Below are 18,657 nucleotides of genomic sequence, written 5' to 3'. Positions count from 1 at the left end.
TTTCCGAACCCTGGGGAAAAAGGGCAAATATGCAAAAGTTTAAGGGTCAAAATGAAAATTCGTAAAAATATGATTTTTAGACCCATATGAATAGTGTGACTAATTAGTAGGCTAAATGCGATATTATAGATCAAGGAAATCAAGATTTGGGCTTAAATCGGGAAAATACAAGGTTCTGGACTAGAATGGTAAATTGTCATTTCTGGATCTAAGGTAAGTTCATGTGATTTAATAAGCCTATTATTCATGTTATTATTGATATACATGAAATATAATTTGTATAATTGTATTGAATTTGATGTTAATAGAAATTTGATGGAATATGATATTTAAAAAAAATGGGTGATTACCGAGAATATGAGATCTTACATATGATTGTCCTGTTTGCATGAGTGGTTGTGCTAAGAGATAGCACAGGTACGTACTCGAAACTCATGAGTACATGTTTGACATGTGAAATGAAATGGACTTGTGAAGAGAGTGCAAATGAAATAAGTTTTAGTATTGTTCAATTAATGGACACAAACGGTGATTTGTGGTTGATGAATTGAGATTAAATGAGGAAATCTAGGTTGAACCTTTGGAATGAAAAATCGTGGTGCTAAGTGGATATACCACAATTATACGTGTAACGTGGTGCTAAGTGGATATACCACGATTACACATATTGATACATGTAACGTGGTGCTAAGTGGATATTGCCACGCACTACAGGAAAATAGGGCTTTAGCGGCGTTTTTAGTGGCGTTTTACCAAAAAACGCTGCAAAAATTGTAAAACACAGAGCAATAGCGGCGTTTTACCAAAAACACTGCTAAAAACAGAGCAATAGCGGCGTTTTTGGTAAAACGCCGTTAAAAAACAGAGCATTAGCGGCGCTTTTGGAAAAACGCCGCTAAAAACCAGAACATTAGCGGCGCTTTTGATAAAACGCCGCTAAAAACCAGAACATTAGCGGCGCTTTTGGAAAAACGCCGCTAAAAGTCATATAACCCCTAAACCCCAAAAAATCATAAACACTAATCTATAACCCCTAAAGCAATAATTATTAAAATTTATGGTTATACAATATATTAAATATTTTCTTATATAATCGTAAAAGAGATAGTATTGAATTTAAAATATTGAATTAATTATCATTATAGTTTAAGGTTTATGGTTTAAGATGGTATAGGGTTTAAGGTTTATGAGTTAACTATGGTTTAAGATATATGGTTTAGGGTTTAAGGTTTATGAGTTAACTAGTATTTGAAGGTTTATGATGAATTATGAGTTTAGGGATTATAATTTAGGGTTTAGGGGTTAGGGTTGGAGTTTAAGGCGTAAGGGTTTGGTGTTAAGGGTTAAGGGTTTAGTGTTTAGGGTTTATGGGATAGGGGTTAAGAGGTTTAGGGTTTAGATTAATTAGTATTTTTTTATTTATATATAAAATGATTTCTTATATAATTGTAAAAGAGATAATATTAATTTGAATATATTAAACTTATGATTATAGTTTAAATTATTTAAGAGATAATAGATAAACTTTATATATATATTAAATGGTTTAAGATTTAATCTAAAAATATTTTGATATATTAAAAATAATTCAATTCAAATTAATTCCTCTACACTTAATTTATTTAAGTGAAATTTAAACTTAAAATTTAGTCTTTATATTTTAATTTGATTAGTTTTAGTCCCTATATTTTTCAAATCGATCAATTTTATCTTTTGTACTTTTCAAAATTTAAAATTTTAGTCATGATCACTCAAATGATAGCAATTATATATGTTTGGTTAAATTCTGCTATTAGTCTTGGTATTGTGCGTAAAGTTGTATGTTTAGTTCATGTTATCCAATTATACTTTATCATGTAATGTTTTAATCAAAAAGTTAATAATATTAACTATTTGGATAAATTAATAATATTATAAAAATATATAGACTAAATGATATTAAAAATTAAAGTATATGCAAAAAAATCTGAAATTTAAATATATTAGAGAGACCAAATTAAAATTTAACCATTTCAGTAAATAATAATAATAATAATAATAAAAAAAAAAAAAGAGAAAAAAAGAAAGAAAAAATTATTGGGCTGCATACTTAGTGGCGTTTTTGAAAAACGCCGCAAAAGATATAAATTACCGTCGTTTTCATAAAAAATGCCACAAACATCCCCGTTTACTTTCCCCAATTCAGATTATCCCCGAGCGTCTGGTTCCTTAAACTTTGAATCTCCAAATCCCCTAAAATTTCCCCCAATTCGATATCCTCAAATCGGTTTCCCAAAATCCCCAAATCAAAATACCTTTGATTTTCGCCGAAGTCCCTTTGATTCTCTTTTTTTTTTATCATTTTCATTTTCATTTATCATTGAAAGAAAATAAAAGAGGAAAAAAAAGTTCTGATAAACTTGAATGAAGAATAGATGGCAAAATCGTTGAAGCCAGCTTCCTCCGATGTTAATAATGTATTATGTATGGTATTTAGATCAACACCTTCTAGTTTGAGGGATTTCATCAAGTGGATTGCAGAGATTCGGAGACAAGATGATGGCAGTACCGTTTTAAGTAAAGAGGAGAAAGGAAGGGTTGCACTCAAGGTATGATGGGTATATTTGTTTATCTTTCAGTAAACTACCATTTATCTTTTTAGTTAATTCCTTCTTTATGAGTTACATCTGCAGACTGTCTCCCAACTTTGCTCCAAGAGGAGGTAATGTTTGGTTTCTTATATATATTTTTCTTTGTTTTTTGTATCAAATTCTTCGTTCCTTTTAGGAATTGACTTTATGAGTTTTTCTTAAACACCAATTTCCAGATTCTTCTGGATATCATCCCCATTTTAGACAATTACTGTAGCCACTTAAAGCTTTTCACATATCCTAACAAATAGTCCATAGGCTTTTGGCTAAGAATTCAATAATCTTTCATGGTCTTGCCTGTTTGATACTTGTTATTCAGTTATGATATATATTTTTTCATTAGAAGTAAAAAGTTTATCTCAGGATGTTTGCTTGACAGGATCTCAATATCTCTCCCTCATCTTCTTGATTTTTTCTTCTTAGAGAATCTTGTTGAAGAACAATACTGGACAAACTTCTGTATTGGATTCATTATGAAAATCATTTGTGTCATTTACTACTAATATTTATACATCAACCACATTTACAGGTTAGTTTCCTGTTTCTTTGTCATGGATGGATGTATTTACAGGACTGAGCAATGCCTCCCGTACACAATTTAGCAATTTTGGAAGCTCTCATTCTTCTAATTCAGCTCAGCATCAGTCAGTCTCTGTGAATGAGCAGTTGGAAGAGAAGTGGTATGCTAGTCCAGAGGAAATCAATGAAGGTGTTTGCACAATTTTATCTAATATATACAGTTTGGGTGTGCTGCTTTTTGAGGTACAAAAACCAATTGTTCTTCTTTTATTTGTTTTCTTATCTATTTTTTATCTGCGTGGAAGAGAGTGGATATTTGTATTCGTTCTAAAAAGCAATTTGATTGTTTCTTTCAGTTGCTTTGTCAATTTGAATCTGAGAGAGCACATGCTGCTGCAATGTTGGATCTATGCCATAGGATTTTTCCTCTAACTTTTCTATCAGAAAATCTCAAGGAAGCTGGATTTTGTCTTAGACTACTTCACCCAGAACCTTCTTTGCGCCCAACAACGAGGTACTACAAATTGTTCATCGGTGCTAAATGTGAAGCTCTAGAATCTTATAACTGATGTTGGATATGGAGACTTTGAAAAAGTAGCATGCCAATGTGTAGGCTAGAATTTTAAATGCCTTAGTGATTAGACTATGATAATTATATATATATAGTAAGCTATATCTCTATGATAACCTATGTATCTTGCAAAAAGCATCAGTGAATTAGATGATGAATTGATTGGAGAATTATATTCCATTTATTATTGGTGGAAAGAACAAGAATAGAAAATTAACAAACTATAAAAAACAAAAATGTGAAGTAGTCATCTTGGAGATCTGCATGGAATTAAATTTCAAGTAGCGGTATATTGATGAAACCATTTTCGGCTTTATTATTTTATGGCTAAGTCTTAAGCATTAATGCTTACGTTAGTATAAACTTGCTTTCTTTGTGCTTGTATTTGTAAATGTTAGGACCCTGATGTCCATTTATAATTCAATATAGGATTCTAAGTTTATAGTTGTTGATATTTATCAGGGATATCCTACAATCCAAAGTACTTAATAGATTCCAAGAAGTATTTGCAGAAGAACTGTCGTCATCCATTAACCGAGATGATACTGAATCAGAATTATTATTGCATTTCCGAGATGATACTGTCGTCATCTCATTTGGTACCTTTCTTTTATTCCTTTTATTTAAATTTGATTTCTTCAATAAAAAATTTCTTTTGATCTCTTATTGGGTTTTTGGGTTTCTCCTTTTGATTTATCTGCATGTTTCGATCTGGTGTTCATTGAGATCTTTATGGGTATTTGTGGTTTTGAGATTTATTTTTGATTGACTAAGCTAGATCTGTTGATGATGGTCGTGATGCTCAAGCTATGCGTCTAAAGGAATTCTTCGCCGATCCTTCTCATTTTCCTGTTGATCAGATCTCTCGCCACAAATCTCTTGGAGGTACTTTTGTGTTTCTTTAATTCCTTTTTCTTTTTCAAGTATGAAATCGGGAATGACTTAGACATATAAATTTATTTCTTTTAATTTTTTTTTTGGTTTAAATATGAACTGTGTTTTTAGTGTTACTTATTGTTAGATCAACATGTAGAGAAAATCTGATTCCAGCAGTGTTTTGTAAAAGTAATAACGGAATGGAACCTTATAAAAATTGTTGATGCCGGTTGTCAAGGTGACGGTGCTAAATGCAGGTTTCGGGGTGGCTCTGGGTAAGGGTAGAAAAGCGATAAGAAGGAAATTAGGAAATGTAATGGTAGGAGAGTGTTAGGAAGGACGTTAGGTAGGGTAAGGGTAAGAGGGAGACTGTATATGAACTAAGCTCACCAAAATCTCGATCCTGATCGGATATCAACAAAAGATAAGTAAAAAAAAAATCATCTTTTTTGGAAGAATGAAACTTATGATTTTATTTTTTATAATAAAGTAATTACATTGAAATTACTGTAGTATTTAGTTACTCTTTAAACTAGTTATATAAACTTCTTAGGAAGTGAAAGGTAATACAATTAATAACTAATGGAAGTTACATTTATGAGGTAAAGAAATTTAAATTTGTTCTCTTGGCAGTTGAGAGAAGGTAAAGAAATCAAGGTTCTGCTTGGTATTGAAATGTTTTCTTTTGTATATGAAATGGTTCCTCTCACAGCATACGTGTGTTGTATTGAATTCACTTGTCAAGGCATTTACCATCATTTTAGGCAATACATGTTCTATATATCAAAGAATTCTTATGCTGAGATGTAGCTACTTAATTAGTGATTATGATTACTGCATGAGCTTGTGGTTCCAGTAATGTTGGAACTACAACCAGAAAGTAGCATTTTATGTAAACTATTATGATTACCAAATGAATTTATAGGTTCCGGTGATATTGGAAGTACAAGCAGAAAATAGCAAATTATGAAAACTTCATTCAAGATAGGAGAAAAGGAAATGGTTCTTAATTCCAGTTGACATGGAAATCAAATTAAGCAATTAAATACAGAAATTAGATTGCACCTCTGATAGTTTGGGGGTTGGGGTGCTTAGAGCGTGAGATTAAAGTATCTGCTTAAAGAAATAATCGTTGGTTGCTGGTGTTGCATGTTTCTACCCATTTATCAATGCTCTAAGCCCTAGAGCAAAAGTCCATTTTCAATTTAGATCTGGAATAAGTGAATCTTACTGATGGTTTCATCTAATATAGTTCTTGAAATTCAGTTGTAGACCCTCAAAATTTGCTAGAAGAGAAAGAAGCAATAGAAGAAAAATTAGCACTTAGTGACTATGAATTACGGTTAGCTCGAGAAGATGTTATGAAACTGAAGACTGAGTTACAAAGGAAAGTAGATCTCCTTCGGGATAAATTGAGTAGTAAATTTTCTTATTTATTTGATATTTGAATGGATGCACTTGATCTCTGTTTGGTTGACACTTTTGATATTTGTCTCTTGTTTTCTGTTCATTTTTCTTTTTGTTTTCTTTTTACAGAAAAGAAAAAATGGAACAAATAGCAAAATAATCAACTAAACTCTTCTTCTTCTTCCATTTTGTAAATGATATTTTAAGAGAAAATTTGATCTCCTTGTATGACAGATTTTTTAGCATGCTGTTCGATTGAAAGAGTCTCTATTTATGATTCTAAGAATCATTAGAAGCACCAAAATGGTCAAGACTGCTACCTGGTTATATAGGTTTACTATTGGTGAGGTTCTTGCGGTAAAGGTAAACACTGAGGAAATTTTTCTTTTTTTCTTTTCACATCCCATGAGAGATGTTCCCTTCTCTACTTTAGGCCCATTAAAGGCTAATGAACGTAAAGATCTGAATTGTGCAGTAAAGGAATATTTGCTGGTAGATGGATATCGATTAATTGCAATGACATTTTGTGAAGAGGTATCTGTAACATTCAGTAGTGTTTTCGTCTTGTTACTGCATTTTATTCTGTAAATCTGCACTAGCTAGCATTAAAGGACCTATATAGCTACAAGGGTTGATCATCCTATGCTAAAAGCTTGATGCAAAATTCAATAAACTGAAAATTGTGGAAATTTTGAATTATTATTTGGGAACTGCAAGAAGAGAGAAGTTCTTGCCCCACAACACCAGGGTTTATATTTTCTGAACATGAAGTTAGTTTGAAAAATAGAAAAGCCTGACTGGGAGTTATTTGCATTTGATGTTAGAACCCAAGTTATCTTCTTTCTTGATTTTCTGGCCGGAAGACAAGCTTTAACAATTTATAGAGTTCATAGAATCTGATTTTCATATTTTCTTTGTGGTATATCTTTATCTTTCTCTAGCACAAATACATTTTGAGGCCCTGAAGGGGTATGAAGCAGCTGCCTAAGCTGGTGAATGTGCATATTTCACAGCTAATTTGTTGTTTAACCTCAGGTTACAGATCAGAACCTTGATGTTTGGGCAAACTCGCTAGCATCTGTGCCTGATGCCTTGTGCCATTACTATTATCAGTACCTGTCTTCAAGTTCGGAAGCTGCTGAGGTAGGCAAGCTGTTTCTTACTATTCATACTGAATCATACTGAATCATACTGAATATTTTCATGTTGGAATGTTCTAGCTAGTGTCCTTTATTATCATCTTTTTTTTTTCTTTTTTTAAATTCTTGTATTTGCTCTAGTTTTGTTGCGTGATTGTTTGTCTATTTTGTATTTTTTTGTTGTTAGTTTTGTGTTATAATTTGTTCCAAAGTTAGATTTCAAATCTTTAGATTTATAATTAGGGCTTATTGGATTTACTGGTATTTTTAGTCAAATCTAACTGTTCATCAGACCTTGATATTGCTTTTGTGCTTGTAATTTTAGATATTAGAACTAAAGAATAATTTCTATATAACGTTAAACAACAGTAGGAGGTAAAATATAGTTTAGGGTGGAATTGAGCAAAGGCTTCAGAACTGTGATTTTGAGTTGAGTTTATGTTTACTCCTTGATTGTACTGATAATAATTTGTCAGGGAATCTTATGCATTGGCTTTCTCAAACGTTCTCGCCAGCAAAAGGAAATTACAAGGGAACAAGCAGTTCAAGATCTAGAGGTAAGCTATGAGAGTTGTTCAAAGCTGGCATTTTGGTCTACATCTTGCCTTGATGATTTCTTATTTATGTATTCTTTTGTTTGATCAATTGGAGGTCCAGTCATACTCTGAATGCTTCTTTTTTATATTCAAACCTCTTTTACCACATTATAATCAAGTGTTCTTAAGTTGACAAATGAACTGTAAAAACCCATTCTTGTCGTGCGTTACAAGTGATTGTTGTTAAGATACTTGTTGTTAAGATATTAAACCCACAACCTTTCAGGAATCTTGAACAGTTCATTTTAAGGATATTTTCTAACATTTAATACATTACTTTAACTGAATTCAAGAAAAAAGTGATGCATTAATTACACGGCATTGCTTAACATTTCTCTTAAGAAATTTATCAATAAACACCTTAACATGATAAGAATATTGGAGATTTTACAATATGGTATTGATTTGTAGGGTATTTCAGGCCAATATTGTGAAAGTATCACAGCTATGAACTAATTTTCTCATCAAATACAGATAATAAGAGAAGAACTTGAACAATTGCTGTTGGCAGAAAGGGTATGAGAGAATGTGGGTGATTAAGTCAAATGGAGAAAGGGACATCATGTCTTTGTTGTGTGCAAGTGTTTTCTCCCTGAGACAGGCAAGGAACCTGACATCAAGAATGGTTCAACTTAAAGATGCTTCCTTGTACTCATTCTCATCCTCTGTATATTTTCCGATCTTTCTCCAAGTAGGATATTAAGAATTTCCTGTACTATTCTTTCTGATTGCTTATAAAATAGTTTGCTCATTAGAACCTTCATTTTCTCTTATCTTTTATTTATTTGTGTAAATCATTTTTCTTTGTTTAGTGATGCAACGAATCTTTAAACATAATTTCTGTTGAGTTACATATAAATGATTTTTTAAAAATTGTGTATGGTTTAAAGTTCAAATTTAAAAAATAAAACATAATATAATATTTATCATAGAAAATAAATATTATTTAATTAAAATATATATTTTTAAAATTTATATTTTTTAGCGGCGTTTATGAAAAAAGCGTTGCTAAAGGTCTGTTATATAGCGGCATTTGCGAAAAAGCGCCGCTAAAAGTCATGGTCTTTAGCGGCGTTTTTGGGAGAAGCGCCGCTAAAGGCCAGGACCTTTAGCGGCGTTTTTTTTAAATAAACGCCACAAAATTTTGCGGCGTCTGCTATAGCGGCGTTATTTGTGACGCTTGTGAAAACACCGCTAAAAGTCTATTTTGCTGTAGTGACGGTTACATATATTGATTCATTAACGTGGTGCTAAGTGGATATACCACGGTTAAACATGTAACGTGGTGCTAAGTGGATATGTCACGGTTACATATATTGATTCATTAACGTGGTGCTAAGTGGATATGCCACGGTTTTACATGTTAATTTGAAAAGTGGCGCTAAGTGCGTATGCCACAATTACATGTTAGCCCAATAGTGTGGAGCTATGTGCTAAAACCACCAGATATTGTTACTTTCTGAAGTGTTCACCGGGAGAAACAAGTTTGCTAAATGAAATTTAACGTGAAAAAAAAGTGGGATAATACCGGAATATGAATATATGAGTTTTAAATTATGAGTTAGATATGTGATTGAATTTTTGATAAGATGAATATGGATGAGTATTATCTTGAAAGTTGATAATAAGAAATTTTAGTGAATGAATGAAATTTGGGATAAATAATCTAAAACAGCAGCAGGAGAGTGACTTTGAAAAATTACCAAAAATAGTAGAAGTTGAACTAGAAGTTGAATGAGATATGGAATTAAATCTTATTGAATCTATTTTCATATAAAGGAAACAGAGAAAACAAAGAAATTCTTTATTTTTAGATATTTATATTTTTTTAAGACTGGTTCAGACTAATTTCGTGATCCCCTGTTTTGAATTGTAAAAATCATTAAAAATTGTAAAAAAAATACTTAAGGAACATAATTTTATATGCTTGAATTCCTTATTGAATTTATTTTCAGAATAAAGAAACAAGAACCTCATTTTAATTTTTTAGCAAAAGATAATTAAATTTTAGTGAAGAGTGGTCGAAGCTGTCAAACAGCAAAATAAGTGAGACTTTAGATAATAAACTGTACTTATTGGCTAGACAAAAAATTCTGAAAATTTTACGATGGAAATATATATGAGTCTAGTTTCTGGGAAAATTTACAGATCTTAATTTTAAGTTCCGTAGCTCTAGATATAAATTATTTAGTGACTGTGACTCAAGAAAACAACTTAACCAGAACATGTGTAAATGTACAATTGGGATAGTTTTACTATGAAAAGCATGTTAGTAAATTGCTTATTATTTTCATGCGAGCTTACTAAGCGTAAAGCTTACCCCCTCCTTTCCATTTCTTTTAGTGTTTTCAGGTTAACTCGGGCTTGGAGATCGTCGGAGGCAGCATCCCACTATCAAGCCAACACCTCGATAGTATAAACACATATGCTAGAATTATCAAGTGAGTGACATGTATAGGGACCTAGTTTTATAACATGTGTTATTATAATTTGGCCAAATATCTTGGTCTTTAGTGAGCTAATGATTCTGACTTTTACATCTAGCTATTCATGTTATGTCTGATATTGGCGATGTGCATATGCTTGTTTGCCATGCATGGTTGGTAATATGTTATGTGTTGTTGTAAGAATGCCATGCTTGTGTCTTGATTGTGAATATATAATTACTCAAATATGCCATGTCAATTGTTATGAAAATGTATAAGTGTATGTAGGTAATTAAGGGTGACAATTGGCTTGGAAAATAGCCTTGAAATTGACCACACGGCCCAATCCACACGGGCGTGTGACTCTCTGAAGCAAGAAAATTAGTTAAGTTGCCCAAAGATTTTCAATGTTCTTGGTTTAGTCCTGAACCACCCCAATTTATTTTATAGGTTTCGAAGACCTATATAAGGAACGATATGCATGTGTTCGAGATGTTTTAATTTTTGGTAAAATTTTGTGGCCCGGTTTTGCATGTTGTGAATGTTTAAGTCCGGTAGCCTCGAATCCTGTCCCGACGTTGGATACGGGTAAGGGGTGTTACACTTTCATTGCAAAGCAGATGGGAAACACGATTTTACAAAAACAAAGGTTTTTCTAAAAACACAAACTGGATTTCTAAAATATTACGGTTTTAAGACTTCTGCTATAAATTATGTTTTAGTCAGTAAGTGAATTAAATAACACTTTCGAAAATAGTTATAAACAAATATGAACTATAAAACTTGAATGATTGGAAGAAACGACTCTGTTTTCAAAATTTTACCTTATGACATCTTCGGATTCGACCATAAAGTCTAAGCTAGATTTGGGGTGTTACACAATCATGTCAACATGTGAGTTCTTTATATGCACAAGTTATAAACCATTCAAACTATACAAGATCATTTAATACCAATTGTAACAACCCGCTTTTCACTGGTATCGGAACAATAGTTTTGGGACCACAAATTTTCATCGTGTTGACTCGTAAATATTATTTTTAGAATATTTGTAGAGTCATTATAGTCGTATAAAAATTTGGGTTAGAAATAGCAATGTTTAGATAATTAATTAAAAAAGGACTAATTTGTAAAAGTTACAGAATTTAGTAATTATTGTATTTAGTTGATTAAATAGATTAAAGAATGAAAGAGGAAGGACTCAAGTAGCAATTATAATTAGTTAATGTAGTGGGACGGCAACATGGTTTAAATGAATTAAAAATTTAAGTGATTAATGGCATTTTTGTAAATAAAACAAAATTAAGTAAAAGAAATAGTTTTTGTCTTCATTTTACATCGCCATAGTCGAAATTCATGGTTTTTCAAGCTAGGAGAATCGGCCAATCAATTTTTTATTCATGTGATTGAATTTCCTACCCATTTCTTGTAATTTTTATGTTTTTGATATTGTTTGAACTAGGTCCAACTAGCCCGTACTTTTGTTTCTGATTCTGCTAAAAATTTTGGAAGTTGCCATTGTTGAATATTGGATTTTTTTATGAATATCATGTATTTGGAGCTTTGATTTTGTTGTTTGATGATTTTGTAAAGAGATTTTTGTTAAATTTTAATTTTAAGATTAAATTATGAAAATGTCAAAATATTAGGGTTTGATATTGAATTTGATGTTTATTAGGGGCTGTTTGAGGGCCTAGTATATTTGGATAAAATATTGACTTGATAAAATTGGTTAATTTGATGAATTTCGAGTTAAGGGACTAAATTGCAAAAATTGTAAAAGTTTAGGGAAATTGTGCAAATTTAAAAAATAAAAGGGTATTAATTGTAAAATGGATTGGAAATGAAATATATGCTAATAATGAGTAATTTTATATTTTAGATCAAGATCCCGTAGATACTCGTGGAAAAGGAAAAATAGCGAAATAGTCTCTAAACTTCTGCAATTACTACAATTTAGTCCAGGTAAGTTTGTACGATTAAATTTAAAATTTTTATAAATTTATGATTTATATTATATATATTCTATGGTTGGAAATGAATTATTGATTTAAATACTCGATTTGGATTGAACGCGAGATTTGAGTACATTCGTGTTTTGGTGTAACACTCCTAACCCGTGTACGTCGCCGGAACAGGGTTACAAAGTATTACCAAAACTTTTAAAATATTTGTAGATATTTCAAGTCAATTACTAATCACTTTTTGAAATCATTCGTAACGTCCCTTAAATGGACTCTCGAGGCCCAATACGAGCATTAGAATCGAGTTGGGACTTAATCGGAAACTCTGAGAATTTTTCACGAAATTATAAAAATTTTCCAAGTTGCAGGGCTCACACGTCCGTGTGGTTTAGGGACACGCCCGTGTGACTCTTAGGCACGCCCGTGCCTCAGGTCATGTCTTACCCTGTGTAACTTTTTGACTTATACACACGGCCACACCACACGCCCATGTGGTAGGCCGTGTGGTTAATTAAATTCTTTCAAAATTAGATACAGGTTTCACATGGCCAAGAAACACGCTCGTGTTCTAGGCCGTGTAGTATAAACGGCTGAGACACACGCCCATGTTTGTAACACCCTTTACCTGTGTCCGACACCGAGATAGGATATGAGGCATTAATGGACTTAAACTCAAACAATCATGCAAAGTTGGCCATAAAATTTCATTCATATTTTAAAACATTCAATCACATGCACATAGTCCCTTATTTGGGTTTACGAAGCCCAAAACATACTTTAGAAGGGGTTCGAGACTAAACCGAGAACTTTGGAAAGCTCTGGGAAAAGCTTAGAAATTTTTCTCATGAAACAGGGTCACATGCCCGTGTGCCATCAACACGCTCATGTCCTCAGGCCATGTAACTCTCTATTTATGATGTCAGCAAATAAATTGAACCACACGGCCAGGCCACACACCCGTGTCACTAGGCCGTGTCCTTCACACGGTTGAGACACACGGTCGTGTCTCATCCCGTGTAGTTAACTCTTAGGCTATTTTCCAAGCCTTTTTTTACCCTTATATGCACACACATATACATGGATCCAATGGCATTCAACATCCTCAATTATGATACAAACATATCATTTACCTATCAACATGCATGTGTTACACATTCCCACATTAAGCCAAGACTAGCCATACCATAGTTATCTTTGTGCCAATTTATTTCAACTTATCATCAAACTTCCATGTTCAAGCATTATTATTTATCTCCATATTACACATTTAATTCATGGTCATAAAACATGCATTCAACACACATGACATAGTGCCAACCATGCATGATAAACAAACATAATCATATCTTCACATCATAAGCAATGAATAATAACTTGACTAGCTATACTTACAAGCTATAATCAATATGAGCCACATCTCATGGCCATATACAATAGCTCAAAATAGGCGAATACATTTGGCCAAATCATAATAACACATGTCATAGAACTAGGTCCCTATACATGCCACTCACTTGATAATTCTAACATATGTAACAATATTCCAAAGGTATTGGCTTGATTGTGTGATGCTGCCTCCGACGATCTCCAACCCCGAGCCGACTTGACGACACTAAAAAAATGGAAAAGAGGGAGTAAGCTTAAAGCTTAGTAAGTCCATATGAAAATAATAAGCAAATTATCAACATGATTCCATGGAAATATAATCATAATCACACTTTTACTTATTTTCTAGTCATGCTGTTTTCTCAAGTCATAGTTACTAAATTATTTATATCTAGAGCTACAAAACTCCAAATTCAGATCTGTAAATTTTCTCTAAAACTAGAATCATATATATTTTTACCATAAAATTTCCATAATTTTTGGTCTAGCCAATAAGTACAGTTTATACTTTAAAGTTACCCCTATTCTGCTACTTGACAGCTTCGACCTTTCTTTACTCAAAATTGATTATCTCATAGTACGGGTTTCAATTAATGTTCCCATCTATTTATATTGAAAATAGACTCATTAAGGATTTTTATCATATAAATTATAACCCATAATTATTTTTTTACAATTTTAATGATATTTCCAAGTCAAAACAGGGGATTCTGAAATCATTCTGACCCTATCTCACAAAAATTCAAATATCTCATAATATGAAATTCTTTTGCTTACATCATTTCCTTTATATGAAAATAAACTTAAAAATATTTAATTTCATATCTTATTCAACCTCTAATTAGATTTCCAAAATTTTTGGTGATTTTTCAAAGTTACACAACTACTATTGTCCAAAACTGTTTTATTACAAATTTCACTCTTACGTAATTTCACTTGCTCCATTCCATCTTACCGAAAGTTCGCTCAATTATCGAGCACATTGCTCATAAGTTTCCACAAACATATACCTGCACTTATTCATCACATGGTCATGTTCATATGTATTTTCACTTAGTCGATTTCCCGTTGAAATCATCGGAATAATAACAAATACACGGTTGCCTGCACATATTACCACCCTTGTAACCGAAGCTATCTGGTACGCATAGTAGCTTGCACTTAGTACTACACATGCGGCCAACAATCTGGTACACGTAGTAGCTTGCACTTATTACTATACACGTGACCTAACCATATGATACACGTAGTAGCCTGCACTTAGTACTACACACGTGATTGAAGTTGTCAGGTACGCATAATAGTCTGCACTTAGTACTACACATGCAACCTAACTATCTAGTACACGTAGTAGCTTGCACTTATTACTACACACGTGACCTAAAACCATCTTAAACACATGGTATCTTACACACAGTACTACACATGTGTTCTCACAATGGATCATTAGTATCATTTCTATTCCGAAGGTTCAACCGGGAAATTCCTCACTTTTTAACATTTAACAAACTCATTCATAGTCTATTTCGATTCGTAATTTACATCAAATGATCATTCTATAGGTAGCCACATATCATTTAATAACGAAATATAATAACATAAAAAGAATCGATATATTATTTACATACAAACTTACCTCGAATGCGAGCACAACTATTTCTTCTGATTTAGTCCATAATCTCATTCATTCTCAATCTATGCCCGAATCTCATTTTCCTTGATCTATAATATCACATTTAGCTTAATAATTAGTCACATTATTCATATGGATCCAAAAATCATATTTTTACAAATTTTCATTTTGACCCTTAAACTTTCACATATTTGCACTTTTGCCCCAAGGCTCGTAATATGATTCTTATCCAATTTTCTTGCATTTTAAGCCTATCCAAATCATTTTCATAACTATATCAGCCCCTAATTTCTACTAAATAACATTTTTATGACAAATTTTGTAACTTTTGCAAAACGGTCCTTTTTAATAATTTCACCGAAAATCACTTAGTAAAAGTCGTTTATTACACACCAAGAATTAATTTTCTACCATTATACATCAAAACACATGCAAGTCATCCATGGTTAAATTTTAAAACACAAACCCTAGCTCAAAATATGAGTAGAAATGAGTAGATCTTGTTACGAGGATTTCAAAAACATAAAAATCATTAAAAACGGGGCTAGAACGGACTTACAATAGAGCTTGGAAGCTTGAAAAACCCTAGCTATGTATTCTCCATGCAAGTTTCGGCCATGGGGTAGAAGACGGACAAAAATTGACTTTTAATTTTGTTTTTAATTCATTTTAATTACTAGATTACCAAAATGCCCCTAACTTAAAAATATTCTATTTCACCCATTTCATGTCCATTTTTGTCCAAACAATTATCCAATGGTCTAATTACCATTTAAGGGCCTCCAATTTAAAATTTCATAACAATTAGACACCTCTAACATGTAGAAATCAACTTTTTTACTTTTTACAATTTAGTCCTTTTAACCAAATTGAGTGCCCAAACGTCAAAATTTTCGAACGAAATTTTCAAAAAATCATCCCGTGAAATTATGGATCATAAAAACATAATAAAAACAAATTTTACTGTGTCAAATTTGTGGTCCTGAAACCACTATTCTGACTAGGCCTTAATTCGGGATGTTACAATATCTTTGCCCGTGTGTTCATTCTGAGCATTCTATTTTATCCAATTTAAGATGCAAGGGACACACGGCCTAACCAGACGCCCATGTACCAGGTCGTGTGTCACACACGATCTAGACACACACCCATGTGTCTGCATATATGGACAAAATAAAGTCATTTCTAGCTTCATTTCACACCCAAAATTTTTCCTAAGTTCCTGCACCAAACTTACATCCAAACACCAACCAAGCCAAGCATTGAGTTCAAGCAATTTATAACATCTAATATGACATATTGTTACATGCATTCATGCTTTTAATCTTACCTTTTATAAGCATACTCATTTAACCTTTCTCAATCAATCAATAATAAACACTTATGTTATCTCTATAGAATAAACTTAATACATATATATATACCAAAACATAATCATCACTAGCCATTCCAATGGCTAGATTACAATAACCATTTATATTTACATGCCAATATAGCCAATTTAACCTATACATGCCATTATAACCATAATTGATTTACCATATGTACTGAAATAGGCCGATGGATAGTGTGAGTGATCTCCGCCAAGCTTCCAATCCAACGAGCTTCCCATTGACTATAAAACAGGGAAATAAAACTAAGTAAGCATAAAATGCTTAGTAAGTTCATATAAATTAGTACTTAACTTACCATTCATTCTATTTTGAGGTAACTATTTAAGGCATATTCAATCAATTTGACCTCAAGCCCTACACACATCCTCATTGCCCTTATTAGCATATATTCCATAATAACATCAAAACATATATGGGCTCAACAATAATCAAGTTTCCAAGCACATATGCTTTCCACAACATGTATTCATTCAACTTGCATAATTCATCTCATTATTACAATTATAATTTCATACTAGTTCATTTCGAGTTTAGATCATTTCATATCAGAACTTTACTCATATTACTCGAAATGTCAAGGTCACGATTAGTATTCTCAAGGTGTACAAGTCTATAATCAAGAATGAACATATATTCATCAAACAAAGTCCATGTACAATTATCATCATCTAATGTTTTCATATATCATTTTTCATGCATCATCTTTTTCTTTTATTTCAGATGCATAAGTGTAATAACTCATTTCTTATTCATATCTTCTTATCTCAAGATTTTTACCCATTAAATTTATCTGAAATATCAATGGTTACACAGGTAGTACACTCGAGGTGTACAAATCAGGATCCATCAATTCATATTCAATGGTACCCATAAGGTACTATTTCAGAGAGTACACTCTCGAGCCACACATGTATACAACAAGATTACCAGTCCAGGCTAAATCCTTTTTATGACATATGCTCTAAAGAGCTTGATCTAGATTGCCTGCCCGGGCTAAATCCAATCCATAACATATGCTCGAGAGGACTTATATTAGGATTACCCGTCTGGGTTAACTCCTTTCTGTAATAAGGTTAATAGGATTACTCGTCTGAGCTAAATCCCGTCAACAACAAATGTAGGACCTCATTCATTTTGGGAAATCACATATCCATCGATTTTCCATTTAATCAACCGAGATTTAAATATTTTTCAAGCATTATCGGGCATGTGATTATTTCATACATCCATAACATTCATATAATTCAAGTAAACACATTCCACATTCATTTCAAGCATAAAAGTAACATTTTTATCATTTATCATTTATCGGGCATTATCTTTGATTGGGCTTTGTCAGATACAATTTCAATGTCACACACACACACATATATATTTATATGATATTTATACAATTAACAACACAACATTTAATTCAAGCATATAAACATACACAAATTAGTTACACGAACTTACCTCGACAAATGTGTTCGTGTACGTAAAATTTACTAATCCGTCATTTTCCTCTTTTCCTCGTTCTAGCTTCGAATTTGGTCAATCCAGATCTATACGAGTAAATTTAACATCAATTTATCACATTTCATGTTCAAGTGGACTCAATTTATATCCTACGCAAAATTACCATTTTGCCCCTAACTTTTCCATAAATTCTAATTTCGTCCTTAGGCTCGGAAAATGAAATTTATACAATTTACTCCCTATTCAAAGCCTAACTGAGATTTCACCTGAAAATTTACAGCACATATATTCTAAAAAATTCAGAATTTTTCTTCAATTTTCACAAATTTACATTTTAGTCCCTAAATCATGTTTTCATCAAAAATCACTTTGTAAAAGTTGTTTATCTATTAACAACCTTTCATTTTCTACCATAAATTTCAAATTTTCAGCATATTCATAATTTCCATACTTTGATAACTTCTCAAATTGGTCCCCCAAATAGATAGATTAAGCAATCTCGATTTCAAAAATATCAAAATTACTAAAAAAGAGACAAGAAAACTTGCCCAATTTGGCCAAGAAAGTTTTTTCTCTCTCTCCTAGAGTTTCCATGGAATATTTGGGGAAGAAGATGATATAAAATGATTTTTATTTCTATTTAATAATTTATCATCTT

General features: G+C 32.1%; 1 protein-coding gene across 10 annotated transcripts; it reads left to right on the top strand.

Moving 5' to 3' along the window:
* Positions 1-2,172: 2,172 nt before the first annotated feature.
* LOC107888841 (protein SPA1-RELATED 2) lies at positions 2,173-8,501 on the top strand. 10 transcript variants are annotated; one of them, XR_005901838.1, is made up of 10 exons: positions 2,173-2,701; positions 3,202-3,392; positions 3,506-3,663; positions 4,183-4,319; positions 4,528-4,605; positions 6,238-6,366; positions 6,479-6,537; positions 7,039-7,146; positions 7,619-7,699; positions 8,213-8,501. XR_005901838.1 is itself a non-coding variant. In XM_016813088.2 (7 exons), the coding sequence occupies exons 3-7, from the start codon at positions 3,186-3,188 to the stop codon at positions 6,042-6,044; spliced, it is 795 nt and encodes a 264-aa protein (XP_016668577.1). In that variant the 5' UTR covers positions 2,173-2,588; positions 2,673-2,701; positions 3,160-3,185; the 3' UTR covers positions 6,045-6,208. The 10 variants fall into 10 exon arrangements, 4 of the variants coding, with proteins under 4 accessions (XP_016668577.1, XP_016668578.1, XP_016668575.1 ...); XR_005901836.1 differs by having other exon boundaries at positions 4,495-4,605; XR_001681501.2 differs by having other exon boundaries at positions 4,495-4,605; positions 8,150-8,501.
* The last annotated feature ends 10,156 nt before the right edge of the window (positions 8,502-18,657 follow it).

This window comes from Gossypium hirsutum, chromosome A09, assembly GCF_007990345.1.
Source record: "Gossypium hirsutum isolate 1008001.06 chromosome A09, Gossypium_hirsutum_v2.1, whole genome shotgun sequence".
In the NCBI taxonomy this organism is placed as follows: Eukaryota; Viridiplantae; Streptophyta; class Magnoliopsida; order Malvales; family Malvaceae; genus Gossypium; species Gossypium hirsutum.
Note: the sequence above shows the minus strand (reverse complement) of the source record. Positions and strands in the feature narration are given on the sequence as shown.

What these genes read in the sequence shown, in the direction of transcription:
- LOC107888841 (XM_016813086.2), top strand. Translation starts at nt 2,656, where the DNA reads ATGAGTTACATCTGCAGACTGTCTCCCAACTTTGCTCCAAGAGGAG. An exon ending in CAACTTTGCTCCAAGAGGAG is followed by an intron (nt 2,702 to 3,201) that starts GTAATGTTTGGT and finishes ATGTATTTACAG; the next exon opens with GACTGAGCAATGCCTCCCGT. An exon ending in TACTGTCGTCATCTCATTTG is followed by an intron (nt 4,320 to 4,494) that starts GTACCTTTCTTT and finishes TGATTGACTAAG; the next exon opens with CTAGATCTGTTGATGATGGT.